The sequence below is a fragment of the Ovis canadensis genome, chromosome 22 (genome assembly GCF_042477335.2).
Source record: "Ovis canadensis isolate MfBH-ARS-UI-01 breed Bighorn chromosome 22, ARS-UI_OviCan_v2, whole genome shotgun sequence".
In the NCBI taxonomy this organism is placed as follows: Eukaryota; Metazoa; Chordata; class Mammalia; order Artiodactyla; family Bovidae; genus Ovis; species Ovis canadensis.
This window is the reverse complement of record NC_091266.1, coordinates 50028013-50055460: the sequence shown is the minus strand read 5'-3', so window position 1 is coordinate 50055460 and position 27448 is coordinate 50028013. Positions and strand designations below refer to the sequence as shown.

Genomic DNA, 27448 nt, shown 5'->3' with positions numbered 1-27448 from the left:
GTGCCTGCAGGTTAAGTCCTGTTAAAATTTTTAATATAGGAGGGCAAATTCAGTCTACAGACTACAAGAGTAGTAAAGAATATTATGAGCAGTACTGCTTTATTCTTATCATTTTAATTTTCTCTTCAGTGGTTTTAATTGAGAATGTAGTGTCCGACTCTTGCGACCCTATGGACTGTAGCCCACCAGGCTTCTCTGTCCATGGAATTCTCCAGGCAAGAATACTGGAGTGGGTTGCCATGCCCTCTTCCAGAGAATATTCCGGACTCAGCGATTGAACCCGTGTCTCTTATGTCTCCTGCATTGGCAGGTGGGTTCTTTACCACTAGCACCACCTGGGAAGCTCATACACCTGTGCACCGAGCGCCCAAATTAAGACACGGAACATTTCTGTTGTCTCGGGAGCTTTTCTATCTTTCAAGGGCAAGAATTCATCCCCACCCACCCCAAGGCAACCATTGTTCAGATTTTTTCCACCATTGATTCGTGATGCCCTTTCTGGATTTTCATATAAATGAAATTGGATGGCTTGTCCTTTCGGTTGGGCCCCTTTCACTCAGGAGATTCTGCCATGCCATGGGTTGCATCAGTAGTTCCTTTTATTGGAACTAAATTGGTTTTCCATTCTTTGAATATACTGCAACCTGTTTATCCAATTCATTTGTTGATGGACATTTGGTTTATTCACAGATTTGGGCTGTTAGGAATAAGGCGGCTGCTTTGAACAGTCTTGTACAAGTCTTCTCGTAGACATATGGTTTCATTTCTAGCACAATTTTTTTTTTTTTAAAGAAGAGGCTTCTTGTGAAGTCATAACAGTTTAGTCAAGTTTATTTTTATGTTGGATGTTTGAGAACTGAAAGTGATATTTTAGGATCGTAAGAGGGCATCAAATCCATCTGCCTCACCGTGGGAGCAGCTCAGATCCGTGCCAGGGCGAGAGGTGCACCTGCTCTGGCCGTCAGTCAGGAACTACCCCCTGACATCCAGCCTGCATCCACTGGGCAACATTTCAAAGTCCCTTTTCCTTTTCTTTGTTCCCTGTGGAATTAGTTTCTATTGTCTGAATATCAGAGAAGTTATAAAAGCCAAACATGTTGTTATATGCCTGGCAGCCTTCTCTTCTGTCGGCATAATCTGGCTCCCTTAGCCTTTCATCAGAGGCATTTTCTTGGAGCCCCTTCATTGCCTTTGAGCTCTGCCGGCCACCTCCTGGTTCCCAGGCTCCTCCTGGCTTTGTAGTGAGCGTCTGCTGACCCGCCTTGAGTGCTGATCAGCAGTACATCAAAGGTGGGACGAATGGATGGGAAATGCATGTTCCAAAGCAGGTGAGGTAGAGAGGGATGAGTCACTCTGCAGAGGAACTCATTGGTGGAACCCTTTAAAGAGCACACTCCCAGGCCATTTAGATGTGCTCCGACTTGAGAATGTCTGATGCTAAAGAACACCTCTGTTGGGAATTGAAAAACACCGCGGTGGTGGCGGCTGACCCCTGGTTTCTGGTTCTCACCGCTCCATCAGAGGTCCCTTTCTGGTTTAGTGTGACTTCCTGTAGGTGACCTCTGTTTCATCCTTAATCTTTGTATGTTCGGCTCTTATAAAATCAGGCCTTCCCCACCCTTGGTCTCTGCAGCATGAAGGGCTGCAGGAGCTGCCGACAGCGGGTCAGGGGCCTCCCCAGTCAGTGTGAGTCGCCCCCAGAGTGCACCCAGACTACAGATAAACATGCAAAGCCATACTGGGACCTTTGGCTGTCACTTCTGTTCAGGTGGTGCTAGTGGTAGAGAATCTCCTGCTATGCAGGAGACGTAAGCGACACAGGTTCGATCCCTGGGTTGAGAAGATCCCTGGAGAAGGGCATGGCAACCCACGGCAGTATTATTGCCTGGAGAATCCCATGGGCAGAGGAGCCTGGTGGGCTACAGTCCATCGGGTCACAGAGAGTCGGACACAACTGAAGCGACTTAGCGTGCAAACTCTGTTCTCCAGGTCAGTGCCCACGGGTGAGTAGCCACTATTTATAAGTTCCCCCTTCTGGTTCTCTTAGCATCTTCTCACATGGCAGAGTGGTTACAACAGCAACTGACATTTTTTTCCCCCTTTTAAAAAATATTAATTTATCTTTAATTGAAGGGTAATTGCTTTTGACTATTGTGTTGGTTTCTGCCATCCATCAACATGAATCAGCCATAGATATACATAGTCTCCTCCCTCTTGAACCTCTCTGCCACCTCCCACCCCATCGCACCCCTCTAGGCTGTCACAGAGCCCCGGTGTGAGCTCCCTGAGTCACGCAGCAAATTCCCACTTGGTATCTGTTTTACCTGCGCTGGTGGATGAGTTTCCATGCTGCTCTGTCCGTCCGTCCCGCCCTCTCCTTCCTCCACTGTGTCCACAAGTCTGTTCTGTACGTCTGTGTCTCCATGGCCACGTGTGGCAGAGCCCAGCAGAGGCCTGGGCCAGCCGACCTAACCCTGATGCTACCCTCCCCTCTTCACCGTCCAGATTAGTCTGCCCCAGGTTAATTACTGTGCTGCACAGGATAGAAGGCACAGCCCCTTAAACTGAAGGCATTCTTTTTTTTTTTTTTTCTCTCAGCTTCCCAAACCTGCCTCACTGTGTGTAAATGAACTCAACTTGCCTGGACTTGTAGGTGGAGACAGGCTGATCATTTCAAGATAGCCTGTGATCTCCACTGGCTGAGCTGTTGTTTACTTCCACACCTCTGGGGCAGAGTATGAGTGTGTGTCTGTGTCTGTACTTTTCACATTTAATTGTCTGTTCTCTGATCTTTCATGTATAAATAGTATTCAATTTTCTACTCTCTTTTTTCATCTCAGTAGTGAGATCAAGGCATGGATTGAGGTCTGTTTATTGGGATCCTGATATCTTTTCCTGTCCTAAGCCTGAGGGCTCCCCAATACCCTGCTCAGAGACTCTGGGAACATTTCAGGGGCTGCCCTTGTGATGGGACGTGATTTGAACATTTAGTCTATCCAACTGGAAGGGAGAGGTCTGGGTCCCTCCCCCCTAGCCCTCACCACCACCCTCTTCAGTTGTTTTCCCTGGATCTGCACACGTGGTCAGAGCATTAGGAGCTCTCCTTTCCTCCCCCGTAATGTTGTCACTCCCGACATACCTGTGCGACTATGCATCCAGATCTGCCTCCCTGTCCCTCCCTCCCGCCTGCCCCTGCCCCAGCGGGTTCATGAAGTCAGAGACAACGTCTGTTTTGTTCTCTGCTGTGTCCCCAGCACCGTGCGAGGTGCTGGGGCTCAGTGCACTTCTGAAAATAAATGAGAGAATGATAGAAATTCCCCAACCCCAAGACTGCCTCCCAGACCTGGAACAGCTCATCAGCCTCCCCTCTCCAAGGCCCAGTTCACAGGATTGCAGACGGTCCTGCGAGCCTGTTACTTATTCAGTGGATTTTGGGGGATTAGCAATACTGAGTGGAGAAGGAAATGGCAACCCACTCCAGTGTTCTTGCCTGGAGAATCCCAGGGACGGGGGAGCCTCATGGGCGGCCGTCTATGGGGTCGCACAGAGTCGGACACGACTGAAGCGACTTAGCAGCAGCAGCAGCAGCAACACTGAGATCAAGCAGAGCCTGCAGAGTGTCCAAGGAGGGACACGCAGCCTTGTGACATGGACCAGAGCCAGTATAATCTGCAGTTTACAAATAGCCATCTTGGGGAGGAATCACCTGCTCAGAATCTCACAGTTAAAACAATAATCAATAATATCTTGCCTTTTTTTTTTTTTTTTTTTTTGGAGAGGAGTGTGGGCTTAGTCAACAATTTGAAAAAAGAAATGAATGTGAAATGAATGTTAAACCCTGTTTACATTGCTTTGATTCCTTTAGTGACCTGTCTTGATGTCATCAGAATATTTTCTGTATTTTGTGCTCTGCCTCTCTGTTCTGCTCCGTTAGTTTTGTGTTCAGCGTTGCTGCCTGTGCGCATTGCCCTGTGTTGGCAGTTTGTGTACTTTTTCACTTCTTTTTTTCTTTTCTGAAACATGATCCTTTAATTTTTGGATATCTTTATAAACAGCAGACATAGCGCTGCTTTGTTATTTTTCGTAGGTGGGTAGTGGCCACTGATGAATGAGAAGTGTTCAACTAGTTCAACTAGCCCATTGTTAGTGAGCATATAAGTTTTGTTCTTTAAAAAAAAAAAATTCTTATATAACATGGCAATGAACACCATCAAATAAAATTTGTTTGCATGCTGGAGTTTATCTTCAAAATACTTGGATATTTTTCAATTCAAAATATTGATTCCTGACAAGGAAAATGCTGGGTTAAAGACCAGGAACACTTAAATAAATCCTCTAAAATCACTTCCATGATGTTTGGCCCATTTACACACTCTCCAGTAATCCATTTATTTTTAAAGGTGACCAGCTATTACCTGTGTTGATGTACTATGGTTTTTTCACTGTTTTCCTATTATTGAGCCTTTGAGTTATTTGCTATAATTTAGATGGTCTTTTTTTCTTTCCTTTTTTTAACTTTATTTATTTTTGTGCTAAGTCTTGGGTGCTGCATGCGGGCTTTTCTCTGGTTGTGATGAGCAGGGGCCACCCTCTTGCTGCGGTGTATGGGCTTGTCACTGCAGTGGGTTCTCGTTGTGGAGCACAGGCCCTAGGCACACAGACTTCAGTAGGTGGGGTACACGGGCTTAGTGCCCCGTGGCATGTGGGCTCTTACCGGACCAGGCATCAAACTGGTGTACCCTGCACTGGCAGGTGGATTCTTAACAACTGGACCACGGGGAAGTCCTAAGCTGTCATTTAAAATCTTAGTTATAAGTTTACCTTACTCTTTCAGATGGCCTAGTATTTGAGTTTTGAACTCTTGAGAACTTCAGTTAGGTAGAAATAGGAAATATGTATGTATACATGTGGGCTCAGTTGTGTCCGGCTCTTTGCAACCCCATGGACTGTGGGCTCCTCTGAACATAGGATTACCCAGGCAAGAATACTGGAGTGGGTTGCCATTTCCATTTACACGGGGGTCTTTCCAACCCAGGGATCAAACCCAAGTCTCCTGCATCGGCAGGCAGATTCTTTACCACTGAGTCACCTGGGAAGCCCCAGAAATAGGCAGTATTTCATCACAGTTGTTTTCCATACTATGCAGACATGAAAGCCAAAGCACACAGGTTGGGTGTTTTGCTCAAAATTACTATTGATGGCAGAGTTTGGCTGAGGACCACCCTCCACCCCATCTCCTGCCTCCCCCTGCAGAGTGCTTCTCCCCATGCCAGGTTCTGGAGAAGGTACAGACGCAGCCCTTTAATGGAAGTATGCAAGCTGTGGATAACTGCATTTAGGCCTCGTAGTTCCATCCCGTTAGCTGCCGCAGCCCTTGGTATAGGGATGACATTGCTGACTGGCCCTGGCAGGGCTGGGCACCAGGGTGGCAATCCCACAGCTGATGGAGGAAGCTCCATCGAGCCATGTCCTCTTGCAGTTTCTCTGGGTTCTCCAGGACTCTGTGGAGGCAGGCCTGCGGGCTGGAGTCCGGGCGGTCTGTGGTGGGGAACTGGCTGAACCGCCTCCTTTGCCAGGGGTGTGGATTGGGCTCCTTGGCTCAGTAGCACCGTCTCTAGCCACTGGAATTTATCAGCCACAAGTTTCTAGGAAATGCAAATTAAGAACTGCAAAGAAATGCAGGAGGATTGCTAAGAGAAAAAACACTGGGATGAGCCTCCTCTGCAGGCTTCTGAAGAAAGGCTCCTTGGGGCATTGGGAACTGTATTAGAAGACGAGCCTTTCTCTGTCCAGATGTGCAGGGGGAAGGTGACAACTTGTACAGAAATGTTTTTAAAGAAAGGGAAGGGCTGTGCTGCGGAAGGTAGAGCAGGCAGCTGCTGGTGCTGCAGGCCCGCATCCCAGCACACTCACCCCTCCAAAAACAGAGCTCAGGGCCCCACAGCAGCACTCCAGCTAGAGGCCTGGAAGCTAAACTTCCAGATCCTCAGTGTGACCTATCTTATATAGACATTGCTCTGATCAGCCCATGCATGTAATTCAGACTAGGTTGAGAGTGACTGATAGGAAATGTTTCACAATTTAAATGAAAGGCTAGGAAAAACCAGAGAAATCTCTGCTTGGTGGAATCTGAGGCAGATCCTTAAGCTATGGGTGCTTTTCCACGTAAGACTTCTATTCCCAAAGCTACCCTCCTGCACCCTCGCTTTCTGTCCTCTCCCCTCTTCCCAGGACAGAAAACTTGAGTCAGCAAACGAGGCATTTCTTTTTCTGGAAATTCGTCAACTCTTTCTATAATGGACTCTTCCAATCAGCTGAAAATGTTGTATGCTTTTACTGGAATCCAAGCTGATGACGGTGTCTCGAGGGTGGCGGGGGCGGGGGGTGTTTCTCTCTAGAAGCCCTTTCCCTTCATGAAATCACCTGGAGCCTTTGTCTTCTATCCCCCTCCTGCAGGTTGTGATGAGGAATACATTTATATGAACAAAGTGACAGTCCACAAGCAACAGAATGCCGAGTCCCAAGACAAAGGTATGGGATTACTGCCGATGGACTGGCCAGCTCCTGGGAGCGGGGCAGGTTTAAGCCTTGGTCCCACACCACCCCCCTTCCTTCCAGCCAGCACCACAGACAGGCCTGGTGGGGTTATTTTGGGAAGTCCTATTTTAGTTGATGGTATTCTGGGCTGATGTATTTTGGGGAAGTTTTACCAACCAGGCCACCTCCTTGCCTCTTGAAGGTCTCACGTCCCTTTCTTGGATAAGGCATCTGTCCCTAAAATCTCTCAGCATTTCCCAGCATCACCCCAGAAATAGGAAGTTATAATTCAGATGTTCTAAGAAAGCAGCTGTGTATGGTGCTGATCCCACGGCCCCGGCTTTATGACTTTTGATAAGTCTGGATTTTATGAGTGTGTTGGGGGTGGGGGGTAGATAGGAGTGATGGGAAGGAAATGGTGCTGTCAGCAGTTGCCTTAATATTTAAAGATTTTGTTCAAAGGTGATCTCTTGGCAGAACATTTTATCTCCATTGAAAGGACATATCGTCTTCTGTGGTGTCTTACTCTCCTGCTCTGTTCTGCCCTCTGCTTTTCTATGAAAACCCCCAGGACTGGGTCCAGCAGGATCCCAGGGAGGTCCAGGGTTTGCACAGCTGCCTAGTTACAGAGCACAGGGGATTAGAGACCCCATCTCCCAACTCTCAAGCCCGTAACTCAAATGCAGAGACTTAGCAAGAGGTGGGAACACAGCACCCCAAAGCATTCGGTCTGGTAAAGCCTTGGCTTCAAGACATCAGCCTGAAAAGCCCCAGGGTCAGATCTGCCTGGGCCTGTCCGGCCCGGCTGAAATGGGCTCAGAAGAGCCTTTGGCGCTCTTTTCCCTAAAAGTGCACAGATGGTTGGTGGTCCAATTACCCAGTGTGGCTTTCACCTCCTGCCCCACCGCCAAGCATGGACTCAGCAGAGGTCCCCTGCATGAAAGCATCCCATGTGCCTAAGGTTGTCAGGCTGCCTGCCAGGGAAACTGGGAAGGTGGACAGACGTAATCACAGGCTCAGTGCTGAGAGCCGCTCAATATAGTGCCCACAGGCAGCTCCTCCACTGCCAGAGCTCTGTGGCCAGATCATTTTGGACATGGGGCAGGTGGAGGAGAGGGTGCAGAACCTGCCAGAAACCTCAAACTAGTTCCTTCTGAGGAATCTGCCCGGGGCCAATCTACCCTATTCTTGGAGGAAAAACAGCACTGGCTCCAGGGACTGCCTGCCTGGGTAATTAACACCTGCTCAAATAGAACTCAGGGCTCATGTGACCAGACATTCCCGGATAATGAGACTCTGCTGGGAGGCCGAGTGCCCCTCACGGAAACCCTTTCCTGCTTGCTGCCCACAGCACCCGAGGAGCAGAACCCACTGACCAACGGTGAGCCCCCCCAGCCCTCCTCGGCCCCTCAGAAGAGTCTCCCAGACCTCCCGCCCCCCAAGACGGTAAGTATGGGTCTGGGACCCCTGATTTCCCTGATGTGACCCTGTGAATGTCCAGTGGGTCCTCCAGATAGCAGTCCACCAAGCATCTGGCATTTTTGGAGCATCCACTATATGGGGGGCAGGAGGAGAAGGGGATGACAGAGAATGAGATAGTTGGATGGCATCACCAACTCAATGGACATGAGTCTGAGCAAGCTCCGGGAGATGATGAAGAACAGGGAAGCCTGGCGTGCTGCAGTCCATGGGGTTGCAAAGAGTCAGACCTGACTTAGTGACTGAAAAACGACTGTGTATGGGGCCTGGGGTAAGGCACCGGGAGAGATGGATCAAGCCGGCCTGCCCTACGGGTGATCTCATTTGCTCAGTACAGAGGGGGATGGCAGTGGGAAATGAGGGTCACCATGTGTCCGAGGTGACCTGCCAGATTCTTTTCCAGCACCCCCTGAGCGGGGCCGTGCACAGCTGTGGTCACCAGCTCCAGCCACAGTGGTCTTTTGGAAACATAAATCACATCACACCACTTCCCGCTTGAAACCCACCAAGAGCTCCTACTGAACTTAGGACAAAATATCCACACTCCTTCACTTGGCCCCAGGGCTCACCCTGTCTGGCCCAGCTGCGTCTCCAGCCTCACTGCATCTGCTCATCACTGGCCTCCCCTCTGTTCGTGGGTTGTGCCCTGTGTCAGTCCTGCCGCAGGGACTTTGCGCTTCTTGCGCCCTGACTCTTCAAAGTTGCCCTTCCTTAGTCTCAGACAGACTCTCCCTGGCCTGCCCGCAGGTGAGACATCCCGCCTCGGTGCCTGCCCCCATCACTGCCTGCCTTACCACCTAGCTACCCCTCCGTGTTTATTCTTTGCCTCCCAGAGCAGATGTAAGCTCCCTGAGGCAGGGGCCATGTCTCATCACTGCTTCATGCTCTGTGTCTGCACACAGTAGGCCATACATGTGTTTGTTCATGGATGGATGGATGCATGCATGGAATTTCAGACTCCTCCAGACCTGGGTTCAGATCCCAGCTCTAGCTCCGCCAGTACTAGGCTCCTTGACCTTAAGCAAGTTATTTAAGGCCTCTGGCCCTTGGTTTCTTGGTATTTAAATGAGAGGCATGTGAACATCTCTCAACTAAGATCTCTATTCTTTGCCTGGCAGACCACATTGGTATTCAGCGAGGTGAGCAGTAGTATTTACACTTTCTAGGACAGGAACTAGGAGTCAGGAGGTTTATAATGCCTCAGTGTTGCACAACCTTCAAGTGGCAGGACATGAACCTGAGTTCTTTCCGCTTCAGGATCTGGTTGGGGCAGCTTCCTGGGAAAGGTGTGAGCTGGGAAGGAGTTCTCAGAACATGGGACTCCACGGTGACTGAGCTCACACCGAGCCATCCATCGCCGGGTCTGTGGGCTCAGATCACCACTGAGGGGTTCCTGACGCCAGACTGGCCCCCTTCATTCTTGCCTTCCTGGAGGTAGCGTGGTTCTCCCTGCCGCCCTCCCAGCTGGCGGGGCAGGTCAGGAGTGCCTGGGCAGCATCCCACATCTGGGTGACAGCTGGTGGGGACCCTTCATCCCAGGCAGAGGGAACCTGATGGACTGAGCCTCGCTCCTGGGCATATGCCGATGATGCGAGGGACTGCTGTGCTGTGAGTCACTGCCCGCCTGGCCCTGGTCTCCACTTAGCTTGTCTTCTCAGTCAAGTAAAGGTACAAGTTCTGTCTCTTCCAGCTGTGGTCCTCCCTCGTTTTGACCCCAAGACTTGGAAAGAGGGCATAGGCCCTCAGCTTCCATCCAGTTGCTGCTGGTTTTAAGCAGGTGGGAGGTGCTGTGGTTTTCAGGTACACCCTAAGCTCTGCAGGCTTCCCTGATAGCTCCGCTGGTAAAGGATCTGCCTGCAGTGCAGGAGACCCTGGTTCAATTCCTGGGTCAGGAAGATCTGCTGGAGAAGGGATAGGCTACCCACTCCAGTATTCTTGGGCTTCCCTTGTGACTCAGCTGGTAAAGAATCCGCTTGCAATGCGGGAAACTTGAGTTCGATCCCTGGGTTGGGAAGATCCTCTGGAGAAGGGAAAGGCTAACCACTCTAGTATTCTGGCCTGGAAAATTCCATGGATTGTATAGTTCATGGGGTTGCAAAGAATCGGACACGACTGAGCGGCTTTCACTTTCACTCACTTAATAAGCTCTGCTCTCTGGATGTAGGGAGGAGAGGTGGCTGCTCTGAGCCAGGGCTGGAACTTTTGTAGCCTGAGTTCATGTATGATTCTGACCAGGGTGCCTTTGGCCTCTGTACGATGGAGGTGCCGCTGCCGGCCCCACGTGGGGCAGCTGCCTATGGACCCACACCGGGCTGAAGGGGTGGAGCGTCCCAGGCACAGACTCCCTCTGGAAGCCTGTGTTTGAGGTGATGGACCAGGTGCCCAGGGTCTGGGGCTGGGTTGTGGCTATACACTGATCAGGTCACAGAGTCCCACGGCCCGGGACTCCAGCTGGCTTTTCCTACTCCCTTGCCAGTCTCCTGTGACCTGGGCACAGAGGCCCTAAGGGCTCAAGGGTATGAGATGCAGGACCATCAAGCAAGGCCAGGGCAGAGGCTGGCCCCTGGAGAGTGGTCTGCCGGCATCGGCTGTGTCTGCAGGCCGTCGGGGCCAGGAGGGGCTAGAGAGGAACCTGGTGCTGGAGCAGGGAAGATCCCACCACCTGAGAGCCCCACAGCCCTGGAGTGGCCTTTCAGATGTGCGGTGACAGTTCCTGTGGACACAGTCCAGGCCCTGGGGTGACTTCCAGCAGAGCCAGTAACCTTGACAGTCTCCCTACCTTGTGGAATTTCTCTGCCAAGAAGGACCTTTCCTGGGTCCCTCCTAGTCCTGTCTCTATCACCCATCTCCACCCCAGGAGCCTTCCAGGTGTGGAGTGAGGGAGGAGGGGGCGGAGCCCGGGGTCCTCTCCACCCCGCCCGCACGCACCTGCCTGCTCCCCTCTGGCCTCTGCTCTGGTCCAGTCTGGCTGAAGACTTCGTCCAAGGCCCCCAGAGGAGTGCTGTCAGGGTGGAGCAGGGAGCAGCTGTGTCTTCTGGCTCTCACAAGGAGGAGGAGAAACAGAGCTGCAAGTGGTCTGGGAGGAAGGAGAGAATGTGGCCACCGGAGCCTGGGCGACCCTGGAACTGCTCTTCCTCAGCCAGAGAAAGCTGTGTCTCTTTCTGCCCCAACGCTGGAGCTTCGGGGCACTGCCCTGGTTTGTCTGCCAGGATGCCCAGTCCCGGGGCTCGCGAGTGGCTGTGGCAGAAGCTGGGTGTCTGCCTGGGGTCCTCAGTGCTCAGGGCTGGCCAGGAGCATGACCTCCGTCCCAGGCTCAGCCTGTCCAGTACCGGAGGGGGCAGCCAGGGGTCTGGGTGTGGCCAGTGACTCAGGCGGCCTTGGCACGTCCAGGCCGCAGTTGGCCCAGCCAGGTGCTGTGGTTGCTGTAGGAGAAACAGATGTTTGCTGGCGCCGTTCCACTCCTGGCCAGCGCGGCCGTCTCCACTCCGCCCCACTGAGGCCTGCACACGCGTCGGTGCTGGGCTTCTGTGAGGGGAGCAGCTGACGCCACCAACGGCATCACTGTGGTTGGTCTGGGGAGCCAGGACTACGTCCGCTCGCCCCTACCCCGAACCTGCCACAGTGCACCCTGGGGCTGGTTGTTCAGAACTGCAAGAACGCCTCAGGTCACCTGGGGCCACCCCTCACCTCCAGCTCTGTGTCTCATCCAGAATTGGTACAGTACTTGCATGCTTCGTCACTCAGTTGTGTCTGACTCTTTGCGACCCCATGGATGGTAGCCCGCCAGGTTCCTCTGTCCATGGGATTCTCCAGGCAAGAATACTAGAGTGGGTTGCCTTTCCTCTCTCCAGGAATCTTCCTGACCCAGGGATCAAACCCAGGTCTTCTGCGTTGCAGGCAGATTCTTTACCCACTGAGCCATGTGGGAAGCCAAGCCCGTGACCAAATCCTACACCACCTGCTTTGGTAAATAACATTTTGTTGGAATTCAGCCAAGCTTATTCATCTGTGTATTATTTATGGGTTCCTCCGCACTACAATGGGGAAGGAAATGGCAGCCCGCTCCAGTATCCTTGCCTGGGAAGATCCCCTGGAGAAGGAAGTGGCAACCCACTCCAGTATTCTTGCCTAGAGAATTCCATGGACAGAGGAGCCTGGCAGGCTACAGTCCATGGGGCTGCAAAGAGTCGGACACGACTGAGCGACTTTCATTTCACTTCACTGCACTCCAGTAGCAGGGTTGCATAGCCCCAGTGGCCTGTGAATCCCTTTTTCGCTCTTTATAGGGAAAGTTTGCCAACCTCTGGCACGTCACCCTGAGCGGGGTGGCTTTCTTCCCCGGCTCTTCCTGTGAACCATGAGAACATTATTTCAGGTTCCCAAGTCACGTCTCCTCGGCATCCTCATTGAATGGCACCATCTACGTCATCATGATGATGATTTAAATAATTTTCCTTTATTCTTAATTCCTGGCATTTAGGATCTCCTTCTCCTTTGACCTCTGGTAATAGATCATTGGGTCTGTGTATCTGACGCTCTTCTGAATTGTTGGAATCGTTTTATCCTTTAACTTGACCTGAGCTCCTATCTTTGGCCCTGGCAACCCTGGGGACAGAGGCTGTCCTGTTCTTTAAGGAGGGAGAGTGTAGTATAAGCCAAGTCATGCTCAAATACCTCCTCAGTATCCTCCCAGACAGCTCGTGGTCTTCCTCCACCAAACATGCACACGTGCAGCTTTTCTCCCTTTGACATTATTATATTTTATTCTGGAGCTTAGTGAAAACTAGTATCTGTTACTTAATAATGCTGAGTGCAGTTTAATCCTTACAATGACTCCATGTGATGGTTATTTCTGCCCTCCCCGTTTTGCAGCAGAGGATCTGAGGCCCAGAGAGGTCAAGTCAGTTGCCCAAAGTCACACAGCTCAGATGTGCCAGTGTCAGGATTCAAACCCAGCCCTGGAGATCAGACTCCTGCCTCTACCCTATATGCCTCTCTGTATCAATCCATCTACAGATGATTTTGTACAGTGAAAGGTTTGGGAGACCCTCAAGAAACACCCCCCTGGTGCTCCACTCCTGGACAAGAGGGCAGGCCCCCTGTGGGGATAATGACCATCAGGAGCTCCTGCCGGAGGGCTTGCCCCCCTCCTTCTGTCCTGTTGTAATCATGGGAATCTAGACCAGAGCTGGATCTTGGGTGCTCAGAACTTCTCTCCAGATGGGACCCACCTTCTCATCATGAGAAGAGTCCCCACACTCCCTCAAGGGGAGAAGGGTTTCTTGGAGGATGGAGCTGGAGGCCTGGCCTCTTCAGGAAGCCTGAGCCCCAGCACCCATCTGCAGAGACCTTGCCGGATCCCAGGGGAGGGGAAATGCTTTCCCCTCCTGACCCCAGGAAGTCGGCTCTCAGAGAACCACAGCTGGCTTTCACAGTCAGCCCTTCCTCTGGCTGACCAAGAGGCCGGGAATGCCTGGAGCAGCAAAGGCGAAGGGTCAGCCACGAGCAGCTCCCGCCTGTGTCCACTGTGTGCACGACCCCTGCCCCAGGGAGGAGTCCACCCTCCTTGCCCCACAGCCGCACCTGCCAGCCCAGAACGCAGCTGGGCTGCTTGGGAAATGAGCAGAGTCTTCCATTCCTTCCTGCATGCTGAGGGGTGCACTGCTGGGGCTGAAAGCTGTTCAGAGCCTGCCTCTGGGACTTCTGTCAGCTCTCTTGGTGTCGGGCCAGATGGCGTTAGAAAAATGTGTGGGAGCCAGGTGGTGACCTGGCCTCTGCTGGTCCTCTTCATGCGGACGTGTCTCAGCTTGTCGGACAGCACTCCTGTGACCTGGCCGATGCGGGCGCCAGGGCTGGGAGGCCCCAGACAATGGTGGCAAGAGCCTCCTTGTATTTGATGTGGCTTCCCTGGTGGCTCAGACAGTAAAGAATCTACCTGCAATGAGGGAGACCCAGGTTCGACCCCTGGGTCGGGAAGATCCCCTGGAGCAGGAGATGGCAACCCACTCCAGTATTCTTGCCTGGAGAATCCCATGGATGGAGGAGCATGGCAGGCTACAGTCCATGGGGTCACAAAGAGTCAGAAATGACTGAGGTGACCTTAGCACACCAGCCCTATGGAAACTCAATCACACCTGCCTCCTTGAATCCTCAAGGCAGGCTCTTGTTTTATGGAGAGGGTAAGTGAGGCACAGAGAGGCTGTCACATATCCATGGTTAAGGCTATGGACTCCTAAAGCCTGGATTCAAACCTGGTTAGTTTCACTCTGGAGGCCATATAGATAGATCCACTAGCCGAACCACTGAAGACTTGGCTCTAGGAGCCTGGTTTGGGGGCAGCAAGTGCAGGAGCATCACTCTACCTCAGGGGAAGCTGGGATCAGACGCCCTTGTGGCCCTTGCTGAGTACTGTCCCACTGGGACTCAAGGCCGGGCTGACTATTCTCCCGCTATTGCTGGGGCCAGGGCTGGAGAAGTTCTGTGTCATAGGTCCCCCAAAGAAGCTCATTTTCCAAAGCAAAGATGTCTAGATTCCCTGTACTCTGCCTGCCTGGCCCTCTTTTGGGTAGGACAGCGAATCCCCAACAGCCCATGGGTTCCCCATGTGGAATGCCCAGCGCAAGGACCTCTGAAAACCAGGAGTGGGAATGCACTCCGGCTTTTGCCATGTCTGTTCTCAACTCATGAAGGTTCCCTCGGCCCTCTGTAGGAACTTTGTGATTCAGATAGACATTGGAGACCCATGTGGATGGATGCTTACACATTGATGAACTGTATGTACTAATAGTCACACCACAATCTACTTTTTTTTAAATTAATTTTTTGTTATTTTTGGCTGTGCTGGGCCTTCATTGCTACAGGCAGGCTTTCTCTAGCTGTGGTGAGTGGGGACTACTTTCTAGCTGCAGAGCAGAAACTTCTCATTGCGGTGGCTTCTCATTGCAGAACACGGGCTTTACAGTGCAGGCTCGGCTGTTGTGGCGCACAGGCTTAGTTGCTCTGTGGCACGTGGAATCTTCCTGGCCCAGGGATCGAACCTATGTTCCCTGCATTGGCAGGCGGATTCTTAACCACTGGACCACCAGAGGAGTCTTGCCTGTCTTTTTCTCCCCTGCTATTGCTTATATTACCTTCATAGTCTGGTGCCCATCTTACAGATGGAATAATGGAAGGATAGAGACCAATTTTAGCCTCTGTGCTTCTCCACAGTTGCATATCTTATTGTTTTTATCCTACTCAAATTATGCTCATTCACCCTCATGTCATGTAAGAAGTTCAAGGTTGTCTTGTCCTCTGAGCATCCTTCCTTGGTCCTAAATGTTCCTCATACCCTCCAGGCTCCCATGGAGATTTGACCTTGTCTATCAGGAGCCATGGGCTTCCCTGATAGCTCAGTTGGTAAAGAATCCGCCTGCAGTGCAGGAGACCCCGGGTTGATTCCTGGGTCAGGAAGATCCCCTGGAGAAGGGAAAGGCTACCCACTCCAATATTCTCAGGCTTCCCCTGTGGCTCAGCTGGTAAAGAATCCACCTGCAATGCAGGAGACCTGGGTTCAATCCCTGAGTTGGGATAATCCTCTGGAGAAGGGAAAGACTACCCATTCCAGTATTCTGGCCTGGAGATTCTGTGGAGTATATAACCCATGGGTTGCAAAGAGTCAGACATGACTGAGTGACTTTCAGTCATTATCAGGAGCTGTGAGCATTCATTGCCTAGTTAAGTGTTCCTCAGGACCAACTCCCAACCATCTGCTTGCATCTCTCAGCTAGTCTGCGGGAGCCATCCAGTATCTGCTGAGCCAGTGATTGAACTGATTATGGGAGATGTTTGGGGGTTAGAAGCCCGGTGCTCTTCCCCTGCGTGCCCCTGATGAGCTCTGGTCTTTGTAGAAAGTATATTCTGTGTAGAAGCCGTCGTAGCTACCACAACAGCCTGATGCCATCTGGGCCTGTAAGTGTATTACACCCTGTGGACAACTATACTGTGTGTGTGGTGGGCGTCAGAGCCTCATTTGGCAGGGGAGAACTCTGAGGTTTGGTGAGGTTACATGACGCGCCCACAGCCCTTCAGCTGATGCAAACCAAACACTGTGGACAGGGTGGCTGACGGGGGTCGCTGTAATCTCTGTTTTCCCTCCCAATTTTCCACCCAAAGGGTTAATTCCCAGTTGGTCCCAGTGTATCGTATCTGAAAATGTTTGTTTTATTTATTCATACCACAGATTCCAGAACGTAAACAGCTCTCTGTCCCGAAGATCGAGTCTCCAGAGGGTTACTATGAAGAGGCTGAGCCGTATGACACATCCCTCAATGGTACATCCTGGGAACAGGCCTGGGAGGGGGCTGACCACTTCCTGCACAGATGCCGGCGCCAACCGCCCTTGTGGTGACCGGCACGCTCACCCTGGCTGGAAACACAGTGGGGCCTGGGATGCTCCTACCAGAGGGCATGGCCCAAGTCAAGAGCTGGCCACAGAGCATTTGACCAGTGGTCTGATGGCGAGCTGAGACCTCCAGCAGACCCAGCCTGCCTGCAGGGCAGGGCTTAGGATGGTCCCCAGTGAGCTGGGTTTACTCTGTCTGATGCTTTCTGTGGTCCTGCCTGGATGTTGCGGGTTCAGCACAGAAATGAGACCGAGGAGAAGTGTGCTGGCCGAGTGGCACAAGGCCCCGGAAGCCATGGAAATGTGGTCAGGCTGAGGCAGAGCCCACTTTCAAGGTTCTTTCACTGGACTGACGGTCCCTGGGCTCCCACTGTGGACTCAGCATGCTTCTAGGAGTGGGAACTCAGCACGAATCAGCAGTCACAGCACTTAGATTCTGGGAGAGAAGACAGGCAACAGAGACGTAGGATGTGTCAGGACCGAAAGTGGCGAGGGCTGAGTTGGGGCAGGAGAGGGACGTTTTTCTAACTTAGGGAGGGCCTCTCTGAGCAGATTTCTTAAAGAAGTGGCAAGTGGGTGGGGTTGGTACCTGCAGGAAGAACAGAGTGCACAGCACGTGCAAAGGCCCTGAGGCGGGAGGGCCCTTAGCATGTTGCAGGCCAGCGTGGCAGGAGCAGGTAGGGCTGGATGAGATGGATAGGAGATGTGCGCCAGAGGGCAGCTGTAGACCCCGGGAAAGACCTTAGCTTTTCTCTGAATAGATTTTTCTCTAGCCTTCAGAGGGTTACTTCGTGGCAGACCTAATATAGGTATTAAAAAGACGGTCTTTGCTCTGGGGGCCAGGCTTATGCTCTTGTCCTCAGCCTGATGAGGCTGGATCAGAAATGCTCTTGTGGTGGTGGTTCTATAACACAGAAACACCTGAAGGTCCTGGGAGAGATGTTTGTGACCCTACTCTCTGGGTAGCTAGATTCTGGTCCCCTTGCTCTCTCCCTTTCTTACCTCCTCCTCTTTCCTTTTGTTGTAAGTGAAAGGTCTTTGAAAGCATAAAGCAATTCGCAGATATGGGAAGTCAACAACCCTGGTAGGGGGAATGTACTTGGCCTAAAGGGGCCTTGTTGGTGTTGGGGATGAGAACGGGACAAGTCCCCTGGAGCACATGGGATCCTTGTCCTCTTTTTTCATGCCTCACCTACTGTCTGCAGTCCCAGGAACTGTGTGGGAGGCGAGGGCCTCTCTGGACTCATGGAATTTTATTCTAAGAGGCTGGCTTTGTGGGCAGACGTCACTTAGCTTGTGAGGTGTTGCCAAGTCACCACTGGACTGTGATTTCAGACCGGAGCTGTGGGCGCAGCAGGAGTGTCTGGGTGCGTCTGGAAGGTGGGACCCCTGACTCACCCCGGTGAGCATCTCCATGCCTCTGAAGCCTGTCTCTCTGGGGTGTGGCCCCTGCCAGCCAGGGCCTGCCTCCCAGACGCTCCCGGGGGCCTGTCTGGGGGCAGACACTTCATCTCGACACAAACAAGTGGTCAGAAGGATCTTGGTATTTGTCTCTCAACTGGAAATTCGTATTGGTTTTATCCGGGACTAGGAGGAGAGGGGAGTCATCCCAAGGTCAGCAAGTAAAGGCAGTGGGAAGATGCCCAGTTGCCTTTTCTCTCCTGCCAGCACGATGACCGAGGATGACCTGGGGGAACTTCCCCTGCGTTAAAAGCTGGGCTGTCCTTGTTTCCAGCCTGTCGTCCGCCCCACCTGGTTGACCCCTGGTCGCAAGAAGAGGAGCAACCGCTGGACTCCAGCCCCATGCTCTAGTTCTTTGGCGTCAGCAATTTTGCTGGCTTCCTGCAGAAGACCAGGAGCCGGCTTCCTGGGCTGCTTTATCAGCACAGTCCCCTCGCGGCTCCCATGGGCCAGGTGGCTCTCTCTGAACCCAAGGGTAGTAAGCGCCCTGCTATTAGCATAGCTCCTGCACGGATGATGCCTCCTGCTGCGGTAATGGCAGCTGCTGTGACAAACAGCACCCCCTGGCAGTTTATAGTAGCCCAGTGCAAATCTGATTCTCACTCTTGGAACAGCTCGGTGTGGGCATTACTGGTCAGCAGGCTCCTTCCAGCATCGGCTTGGCCACCCTCTGAGGCCACAGAAGCCTCTGCAAAGAGGGTGGAAGACCTCTGTGTGCTTCTTAAAGGCACCAGGCAGAAGGACACCCAGGGCTTCTCTAGGCATTCCGTTGGTGACAGGCAGTCACGTCTCTGGATGGAAAGGAGCTGGGAAATGATGTCCTTGGCCAGGCTGGGACCTCGCCCAACAAGCCCACACTTCTGATGGGAACTCACTTGCTTCTGATGGACAGGCAGCCACGTCACCACATCTGTTTGTGTCTCTGCCTCTGGACCTGCCCCTCTCTTCATCTTCTCTCTTTCCCTCTTGTCTCTTTCTGTGCTTCCGGAAATGCCACAGGCCATCCCAGCAGATATCCCGCCTGTGGAGTCCCCAGATGGGTGCAGGTGCCTGAAGGAGTCATTTACGCCACCATCACCTTGGGTACTGCTCGTCCCAGAGCGGGAATGCCAGTGATCCTGTGCCTGCTGCCTGGCTCGCGGAGGCGGGGTGCATGCCTGAGGGTGGCCGCCGCCCTCTTCCCGTCCTCGTGTGGGGGTCCTGCATGAGGGTGCCCTGTGTCACCCGCCTGCAGACCCCTGCCTGTGGCATCTGGAATGATGAGGACGCAGAGCATGGCAGGGCCGTGCTGGCCTCTGTTCCTGAGGACGTGCCACAGGACGCGATGGCTGCGGTGCCCACCAGGGGCAGCCGAAAGGGGGCTGAAATTATCTGAGCATCCTGCCTTTCCCTCCTGCTTATCCTGCAACCTCTGGCAGCCAAGTGTCTGTTTAACAATATCCTTCATTTATGGTTGTGCCATGATCTCTCTTAGGGATAAGTAAAATAGTCAATACATTTGCCCTAAAATTTCCTCTGAGCCATTCCAGGTATCATCCCATTCCCCCTGGAGGCCAATGGGCAGACATTAGAATTCTCCATGGAACAGGTGGGGCAACCCCAGGAGCACAAAACAGCCGGAGGCGGGGAGGAGGGTGGGGTCTTGCCAGCTTCTTCACACTGTATACTCTGTAGCCTCACCCACTAACCCACTGGAAGAGATACCCCAACAGCCGCATCTTTCTTCTTTCATTTATTGTGCAGCTAATGCAGTGCTGACAAGGGGGATTTTTTTTTTTTTTTTTTTAACAGAATCACCCCACCACCAGATCAAATCATTGAATTCTCTGTGTGGCCTTTCAGTACTGTTTTCTTTGCATAGATGATTGTAACTGTGCTTTCTCACTTGCCATCTTAAGGAGTTTCTCAAATTGCAGACTAGCTTGCAAGAGCTTTCGCTGATTACGGTTGCATGGTACCCTGGATGAAATCATGCTTTCTCCAGCCTCCTTCTGCTGACTGTTCAGAAGTACTTGCATGAATATCTTAATGCATGTAACCTCTCTCTGCCCGCCTTCCTTCCTTTTTAAAAAAGTACTTTCCTCGGATAAACTCCCAAGACTGGGATTATTGGGTCAGAGGGGATGGATGTTTTTATGGCTTTCAAAAAAACAGGCTGATGGGTCATTTCCTGAGAGGCTGGTGTTAATTTATGTCGCCACCAGCTATACAAGAGGTCAGGGTCCCCTACCAGGTAACACCTCTATTTTCAGTCTGCGTACTTAATAGGTGTAAAATTGTGAATTCTGTGACTTTTTTATTGTCAGGAAGGGGAGTAGTATCACACTGCTTTTAAAGAAAACTGATATTAAATTAGTCAAAGTGTTATTTTTAGAAATATTAAAGCAAAATAAAGCACGTTTTTATTGGCATTGTAGCTAGAATAACTGTGGCTGTGGCCTTGTTCCATTTTCCTATATTTCTAGTTCAAAGGTGGTTCTGTTTTCTTAGTATGCAGGAACCTAGTTATGCAGGATGTACCAGAAGCTTCTGGAGAAGGGAAGACAGGGGACCCATGGACTGTCTCTTTCCTGATGGGTAATGTGGAGACGAAAGAGAGGTTCCGTTCACTCTGACTTGAGGGGACAGAACATGTCTATGGAAGTCATAGGGAAGTAGATATGACTTTCTGTCAGAGCTGCCCAGTAAGGAAGCAATTGTCCAGCAACTGGGGGTAGTGAGCTCCCCGTCCATGGGGGAATTCAAGCAGAGGCTGGAGCAGGGTTATGATAAGCAGGATTCCTGAGCTGAGCCAGGGGTTGCTGGACCTGAATCCTGAGGTTCTATTTTCTCCATGTCTTGGATTTGGGGGTTTGATTGATATTTTTTTCTGCACCTAGTTTCTGTTGGCCTTGAAGAGGGCAGTGAGGCCCAGAAGACAGAGCAATCTGGCAAGGTGGTGGGGGCAGACACTGAGGCACATGGAGTGGGTACAGGATTGGGTGAGATGTGGTAAACTGGGGGACTCTTTTAAAGAGAATAAAAGTGTAGGGGTGGCATGGCCAGGAAAGAAGAGTACCAGGTGGAGATGAGCAGGAGGAGCTGGGTTCATGCTGGGAGGTCTTCTGTGGGGAGAGAGAACAGTCTGTGGAGGGTACGAGTGGATTCTCCAGGAGGGCTGTGACTGTGACCTTAGGAGGGGGAGGGGGACCGGAGGGCCCGCTCCTGCTGTGGGTTATTGCACTTTTGCTTCCAAGAGTCATAGCTTCTCACTGCCCTGCCCCCAGGATAGGACAGGAACAGAACAGGCCTGGTGGGCGAGTTCGGGGGGCGACCGCTGGAGGCTTGCCCACCTCTGGGCTCAGGCGGCAACCCCCTCATCCTGGGGCCGTAGAATGATAGAGCATCACCCCCGCATACACACCAGAAGAACCAAGAGAGAGGTCACCCGCCGCTTCATCCTTTGGTGGAGGAAGCGGAGGCCCCGAGGCCAGCACTGGTTTTCTCAAGAGCACATGTCTGAGGACAGTGTCTGGTCAGAGGTTTCCGTGGGGTCTGAGATGACAGGATTTGAGGAGGAAAGGGGAGACACCCAGTTTCACGTTATCTGTGTGTGTGACCAGAGGCAGCATCCAAGACCCTCTGATCAGCGGTTTAGGGGCCGGAAAGTCTGCTTGGGCCTGCGGTTGGTGGTAATGGGCTGGTTCCAGGGCATGGGGCGGGGTGGGGAGGATGGCCTGGCGACCACCCTCCCAAAGGAGCAAAGCCTGTTTAGGAGCATCCCTTGCCAGGCAAGGCTGTGACAGCGAGGTCTTCCCTTGCAGAGGACGGAGAGGCCGTGAGCAGCTCCTACGAGTCCTACGACGAGGAGGAGAGCAGCAAGGGCAAGTCGGCCCCCTACCAGTGGCCCTCGCCCGAGGCCAGCATCGAGCTGATGCGCGACGCCCGCATCTGCGCCTTCCTCTGGCGCAAGAAGTGGCTGGGCCAGTGGGCCAAGCAGCTGTGCGTCATCAAGGACACCAGGCTCCTGGTGAGTGCCCTCTCCTCTCCTGGGAGCAGGATGGGGGTGGTCCCGGATGCCAGGCACTCAGCCTATTACATCAGGAAGTTTCTACTTCTCCCCAACCTGAAACTGCACGCAGAACCTTATGAGCATGGGCGAACATGCTTTTTTCTTAACTAGAAAGGTCTAGTAGTTGTCAGCAGACTTTCAAAGGGGTCTGTGATGACCAACCCCCTCCTCCCCCAATGCCATCCCCTGGATATTTTTCCAAGGATCTTTTGGTCCTCTGGCCTGTGGGCTCCTCCTTCCTCACATCTCAGCCTCCGGAGGTTTGGGGCGGAGCCTGCTGCCCAGTTAGGGCTCCCCTGCCTAGCGCCCAACCCCACAGCGTGCAGTGTGAGAACCATCGGCATCTGCTCAGAAGTTGGAATATTCTGAATGACCGATCGTAAGACCCCCTAAGGGCATCAGAAGATGGTATTCTGACCACAGCCCTGTTTCTTATTATTTTAAATTAAAACTTGGTTTTATGCCCCAATTTGAGGTTCCACGGAGTCATTACAAACACCCCCTTTTCACTAGTTAAAATCTGTCCTGCTGTGTGCAGATGTTTTCAGGTAGTCCTGTTAAGCAGCCTCATAAGAACCCCCATTTTACAAGTGAGAAATGGAGGGTAGTACGTTTTCCCTGATAGGGAATTGAGTCGTTGCTTCCTTTCTTTGCTAACACATCATTTCTAAGTGGATGATAAACTTGGCCTTCATCCCCTTTGGACCCCTTACTGGGAAAGCTGAGCCAGAATGAGAAGCAGAGAGGCAGAGAACTGGGGAAAGTGCCTTCCACCATGGGGAGGTGGGGGTTGCGCACAGAGGACTCCTAAAATAGGAGCCAGCCCAGACCTGCAGGGGCATTAGAGCTGCTTGGGTAAGCAGGGCTCTGAGAGTTGGAGGGGGAGGCTTGAGGGAGACACAGATGAGCTCCCTGGTTGTTCTGACGCTGACAACAAACTCTGCTGATGGTTGAGGTCACAGTTCTGCCCTTGCACAAAGGTGTCCGACCTTTTGGTCCAGCTCTCAGCAGGCCCTGCCCTGCCTGGCGGCCCCCTCCTCTGCAGAACCCGGCCAACAGTGTCTCGCCTCTCCTCTCTCGCAGTGTTACAAATCCTCCAAGGACCACAGTCCTCAGCTGGACGTGAGCTTGCTGGGCAGCAGCGTGGTGCACAAGGAGAAGCAAGTACGGAAGAAGGAGCATAAGCTGAAGATCACACCACTGAACGCCGATGTGATCGTGTTGGGCCTGCAGAGCAGGGACCAGGCGGAGCAGTGGCTCAGGGTGAGGCACCAGGCCACCGGGAAGCGGACCCACTCCCCTCTGTGATCCCCAGGCGTTCCTGCAGTCCCGGCTCCCCCAGTTTTTCAAAGGGATGTCTGTGGTCAGGGTAGAGGGTCTACCATCCTTCAAGTCCGCAGGGCTTCCCCTGTCCTAAGTGGTAGCAATCCCTTTTGGGGAAGATAGATCACAGGGCTCAGTGGCCAGCTCTGTGGCCTTAGCAGCCACCTGGACTTGGGCTCCAGCTGAAATCCACTTGCCTTCTGGCCACCAGGAAGGCATTGCTGGCCCGTGAAAAGGCTCCTCCAGAGGAGGCAGGGTGGACAGTAATAGGCAAGTCTGGGAACCAGGGTTGGACCAAGGCAGTACTCAGACCCTCCACAGTGAGCACCACGGCCCCCAGGAGCCAGAGGACCATCTGGCAAATGTTGCTTTTACCCCCACAAGGAGCAGCCATCCTTGCCCAGGATGGGGCAAGAGGGGGCTTGTGGAGCTGAGGGCGGCTGCTCTGGGCCTGCTTGGGTTCTGCTGCAAACCCTGCCCTCCATTCCCTGGTGCCCACCAGAACGCATGGGGCCTGCTGGACACAGGGCCAAGGAACCCCCCCCCCCCGCACTGCCCCACCCAGCTGGGGCCTGAGGCCATAGGTGGGCTGGGTGCAGGGGTGCAGGTGGGGTGCTCTGCTCCTTGGAAATTCTGCAACCTCTCTCTCTCACCCCCACCCGCCTAGGGGTGGCTGACCTAGGTGGGGTGGAGGGGGCACCCGCCCTCCCCCGACCTGGGGGGCAGGCTCCAGCTGTGGTCTGGCTGTAAGTGCAGGTCTAAAGGCTCTTCCTCTTCCTTCAGGTCATTCAGGAGGTCAGCGGCCTGCCTTCCGAAGGAGCTTGTGAGGGAAGTCAGTTCACCCCAGACGCCCAGCGCCTGAGCTGTCCGAAGGTAAGCCTCTGGCTGGTGGTAGTTCAGTTGCTAAGTTCATGTCCGACTCTCGTGACCCCATGGACTGTAAGCCCCCCAGGCTTCTCTGTCCATGGGATTTCCCAGTCAAGAGTACTGGAGTGGATTGCCATTTCCTTCTCCAGGGGATCTTCCCGACCCAGGGATCCAACCCCTGTCTCCTGCACTGCAAGCAGATTCTTTTCAACTTAGCTACCGGGAAAGCCCAAAGCCTCTGCCCCTGCCCAGGATGGGGTGAGAGGGTTCACTTCCATCACAGGCCAGAAGAGAATTTGATTCTGGTTTTGTTTTTTTTTTTTTCCTCCATAAAATTACAGGTGGAAAATTGGGAGCTTTGCTTTTGTACTTCAGCCAGATTGATAAGTAACATACCATGCTTGGCTGAGGGCAGGAGCTTCAGCTTGGCAGGGAAACTGATGAGGATGATAGAGACTTATAACGTTTTCTTGCTTGAGTGAAAATTTATTGGGACAGAAGTCACTTGCCTCCCTTCTTGGGCAGGGAGATTTACTTTTCTAGGCTCTTCCCTCCCACTTACTCCCTAGTAGATCTTGAGAGGCTGGAGAACCGTGTAGGTACGGACCTCAGCCAAAGAGTCCTGCTGCTCATTTGCAAGGAGCTGTGGGGCCCCCGCTTTAGGGTCAAAGTCAGGAAAGTTGGGCTGGGTGCTGGCCCAAGGGGGCTGTCACCAAGGGGTCACATTCCATGTCCCCAGGTATCTGCAAGTGGGTACCTGAAGCCTGGTGTGCACAGAGCGGAGGGTCCCTGTTTCTCATCTTGGGGTCTCCACCTGTGGCAGGCAGGTGGGCATAGGCTACCCCCAGGGAGGAGAACCCACAGCCTTCTAGAGTGACAGATGAAGGGCTGATGTTTTCCTTGTCTTATTCAGTTTTTGGTCACTGATAAGAAAAGTCAGAGTATACCTGGGGATTCCTTCATGTTGGGATGAGAAACGAGCTCTCCCTACAGACCTGGAATGCAGATGCCCTGGCCAGGTCCCGCAGTCCTTGGCGCCCAGTGAAGGTCCTATGGTTGGGAATCCCTGGGTTTGTCTTCCAGAGGTCTAGTCAGCTAGAAGAAGCCTGATCGGAATATTCTGAGTGTCTGTTCTAGGGGACTGTCTCCAGTCTCACAACAGCCCTGGGAATGCAGACAGGGACAGTCTCCTTATTTTATACACATGCAGGGTAGCACTCAGAGAAGGCAATGGCACCCCACTCCAGTACTCTTGCCTGGAAAATCCCATGGACAGAGGAGCCTGGTAGGCTGCAGTCCATGGGGTCACGAAGAGTCGGACACGACTGAGCGACTTCACTTTCACTTTTCACTTTCATGCACTGGAGATGGAAATGGCAGCCCACTCCAGTGTTCTTGCCTAGAGAATCCCAGGGACGGGGGAGCCTGGTGGGCTGCCGTCTATGGGGTTGCGCAGAGTCGGACACGCCTGAAGTACCTTAGCAGCAGCAGCAGCAGCAGGATGGCGTTCAAAGAGGTCCCGCCTGATTAGAGAATGTTCTAAGTGGGATTCGAACCGTGGTCTAACCCTGTGCACACAAACCAGCCCTTCTCCAAAGCCTGATGTGTGGGTAGCACAGTCGGTTCTCAAAAGACACCCTCACACCCTCCTGCTAGGGGTGAGTCCCAGGGGCCTGACAGTTAGCTTCCGTCACAGTGCTGACTCTCGTGCTCTCCCCTGCTTCAGGGTGTCTGTCATGTCAGTGGAGCAGTCACCCTGAGAACTCGTGAACGAGGATATGTGGGTGGCTTGAAGAAGGGGAAGATGCTCTGGGATGGGGCAGGGAAGCTCAGAAGGGAGGGCAAAGGCAGGTCCTCCAAGGAGCCCCAGGGAAGCCTGGCTATGGCCACCAGTGACTGGGACTCCAAGGTCACCCTCGGCCTACACCCAAGAGTCATCTATTATGTCCCTTCAGTTGTGGTCTCCAAGGTAACCATTTCTAGACAAGATCACTCACTTCTGTCTCTCTCTTCCACAGCCAGATATAACAGAGAAGTACCTGTCAGCTTCGGAGTGTGGAAGCCCCATAGATGGTCACCCTGAAGTCCCAGAGACCAAAGACGGTATGCACGCTTTGGCTCTCAGCCTAGGGCAGGGAGAAGGGTGGTATCCCAGTTTGTGAGGCTTGGCCATTTGGCTCAAGTCTTCTGGGTTTTAACAGCTAGTTGCAACACGCTTCCAATTTCTAAACTACTAAATATACAGCTGATAGATTCCAGAAAGAGAGAGCAGCCCAAACTGACGCGAGTGTCATGAATAGCCGGGGTAGAATATTCTTTCATCTCTTATTTGCTAACCCTGGTTCAGATCTCTCTGAGCCAGTTCAGTATGTAAAGATTCTCTAGTGCTGGCATATTCTATAAGAGAGGTTGGTGAGCTTCTCTTGAGGGTGTAGTTCTAGAGATATCCAACTTTGACCTGTGGACTCTGGCCTTGAGCACATGTGTGCGTGTGGGCGTGCATGTGTGAAGAACAGACGTGTGTGTGTGTGCGTCCACGTGCGTCCACAGTGAGGAACAGACAGGAAGGGAACAGTTCTGCTGTTTTTTCTGTCTTTCATGAGACCACGTCTGTAGACTGTGTGCAAGGCTGATGACTTTTCCTCTCATCTTGACAGTCAAGAAGAAATGTTCTGCTGGTCTCAAACTGAGCAACCTGATGAACCTGGGCAGGAAGAAATCTACCTCGCTGGAGCCTCCGGACAGGTCCCTTGAGACATCCAGTAAGACTTACAGCCGCCTCCAGGACCAGAGGGCCGGCTGTCCCCCCGGGGCTGTGGCTGGTCTCTGGGAAGACAGCTCAGACAGCGAAGGCAGGGGTGTGGGGTCTTGCTCTAACCCCTCCCTGGCGGGTGAGCCCACGGCCCACAGTTTCTGTTGATCTTTGCAGCAGGGAGCTCTTTATGACTCCCCAGGCTCTCTTGCTGCAGTGCTGGCCCCTGTGTGGAACTGAAGGGTAATTGATGACTGTCCTAATGGTCTTTAAGATTGTGTTCATTTGATCACTATGTCAGGAGCATGGTAGGCGCGGTGTTAGGGAAAGGGGACCAAGGAGACGGAAAACATGGTCCTGAGAGCTTACAGCTCAGAGAGAGGATGGCTTTATACCCAGAAGCACACGTGGTGAGGTCTTAGGAGCTCCAAGGACTCAGGGACAGAAAGAACCTCTCTTACTCTGTGGTCAGAGACGGCTTCCTGAAACTGAGCCTTGAGGGGCAGGCAGGAGTTGATCGGGCTGGGCTGGCCCCGCGGGCAGGAGCAGAGACTGAGAGGGGCCCAGGAAGAGCCACTAAGGGGGCAACAAAAGC

The 27448-nt window shown here is 52.8% G+C and overlaps 1 protein-coding gene across 5 annotated transcripts in view; it reads left to right on the top strand.

Annotated features, from left to right (window-relative positions):
- Positions 1 to 27448, top strand: part of AFAP1L2 (actin filament associated protein 1 like 2) — a 117736-nt gene that overhangs the window by 76699 nt on the left and 13589 nt on the right. For 3 of the 5 annotated variants that reach the window (XM_069567607.1, XM_069567606.1, XM_069567608.1), the window contains 8 exons: positions 6457 to 6531; positions 7889 to 7983; positions 16238 to 16328; positions 21664 to 21869; positions 22995 to 23174; positions 24018 to 24107; positions 26120 to 26204; positions 26759 to 26863. In XM_069567607.1, coding sequence (XP_069423708.1) covers positions 6457 to 6531; positions 7889 to 7983; positions 16238 to 16328; positions 21664 to 21869; positions 22995 to 23174; positions 24018 to 24107; positions 26120 to 26204; positions 26759 to 26863 — 927 coding nt within the window. Of the gene's footprint in view, positions 1 to 6456; positions 6532 to 7888; positions 7984 to 16237; positions 16329 to 18859; positions 18944 to 21663; positions 21870 to 22994; positions 23175 to 24017; positions 24108 to 26119; positions 26205 to 26758; positions 26864 to 27448 lie in introns of all 5 variants that reach the window. The other 2 variants (XM_069567605.2, XM_069567609.1) reach the window with 1 other exon arrangement.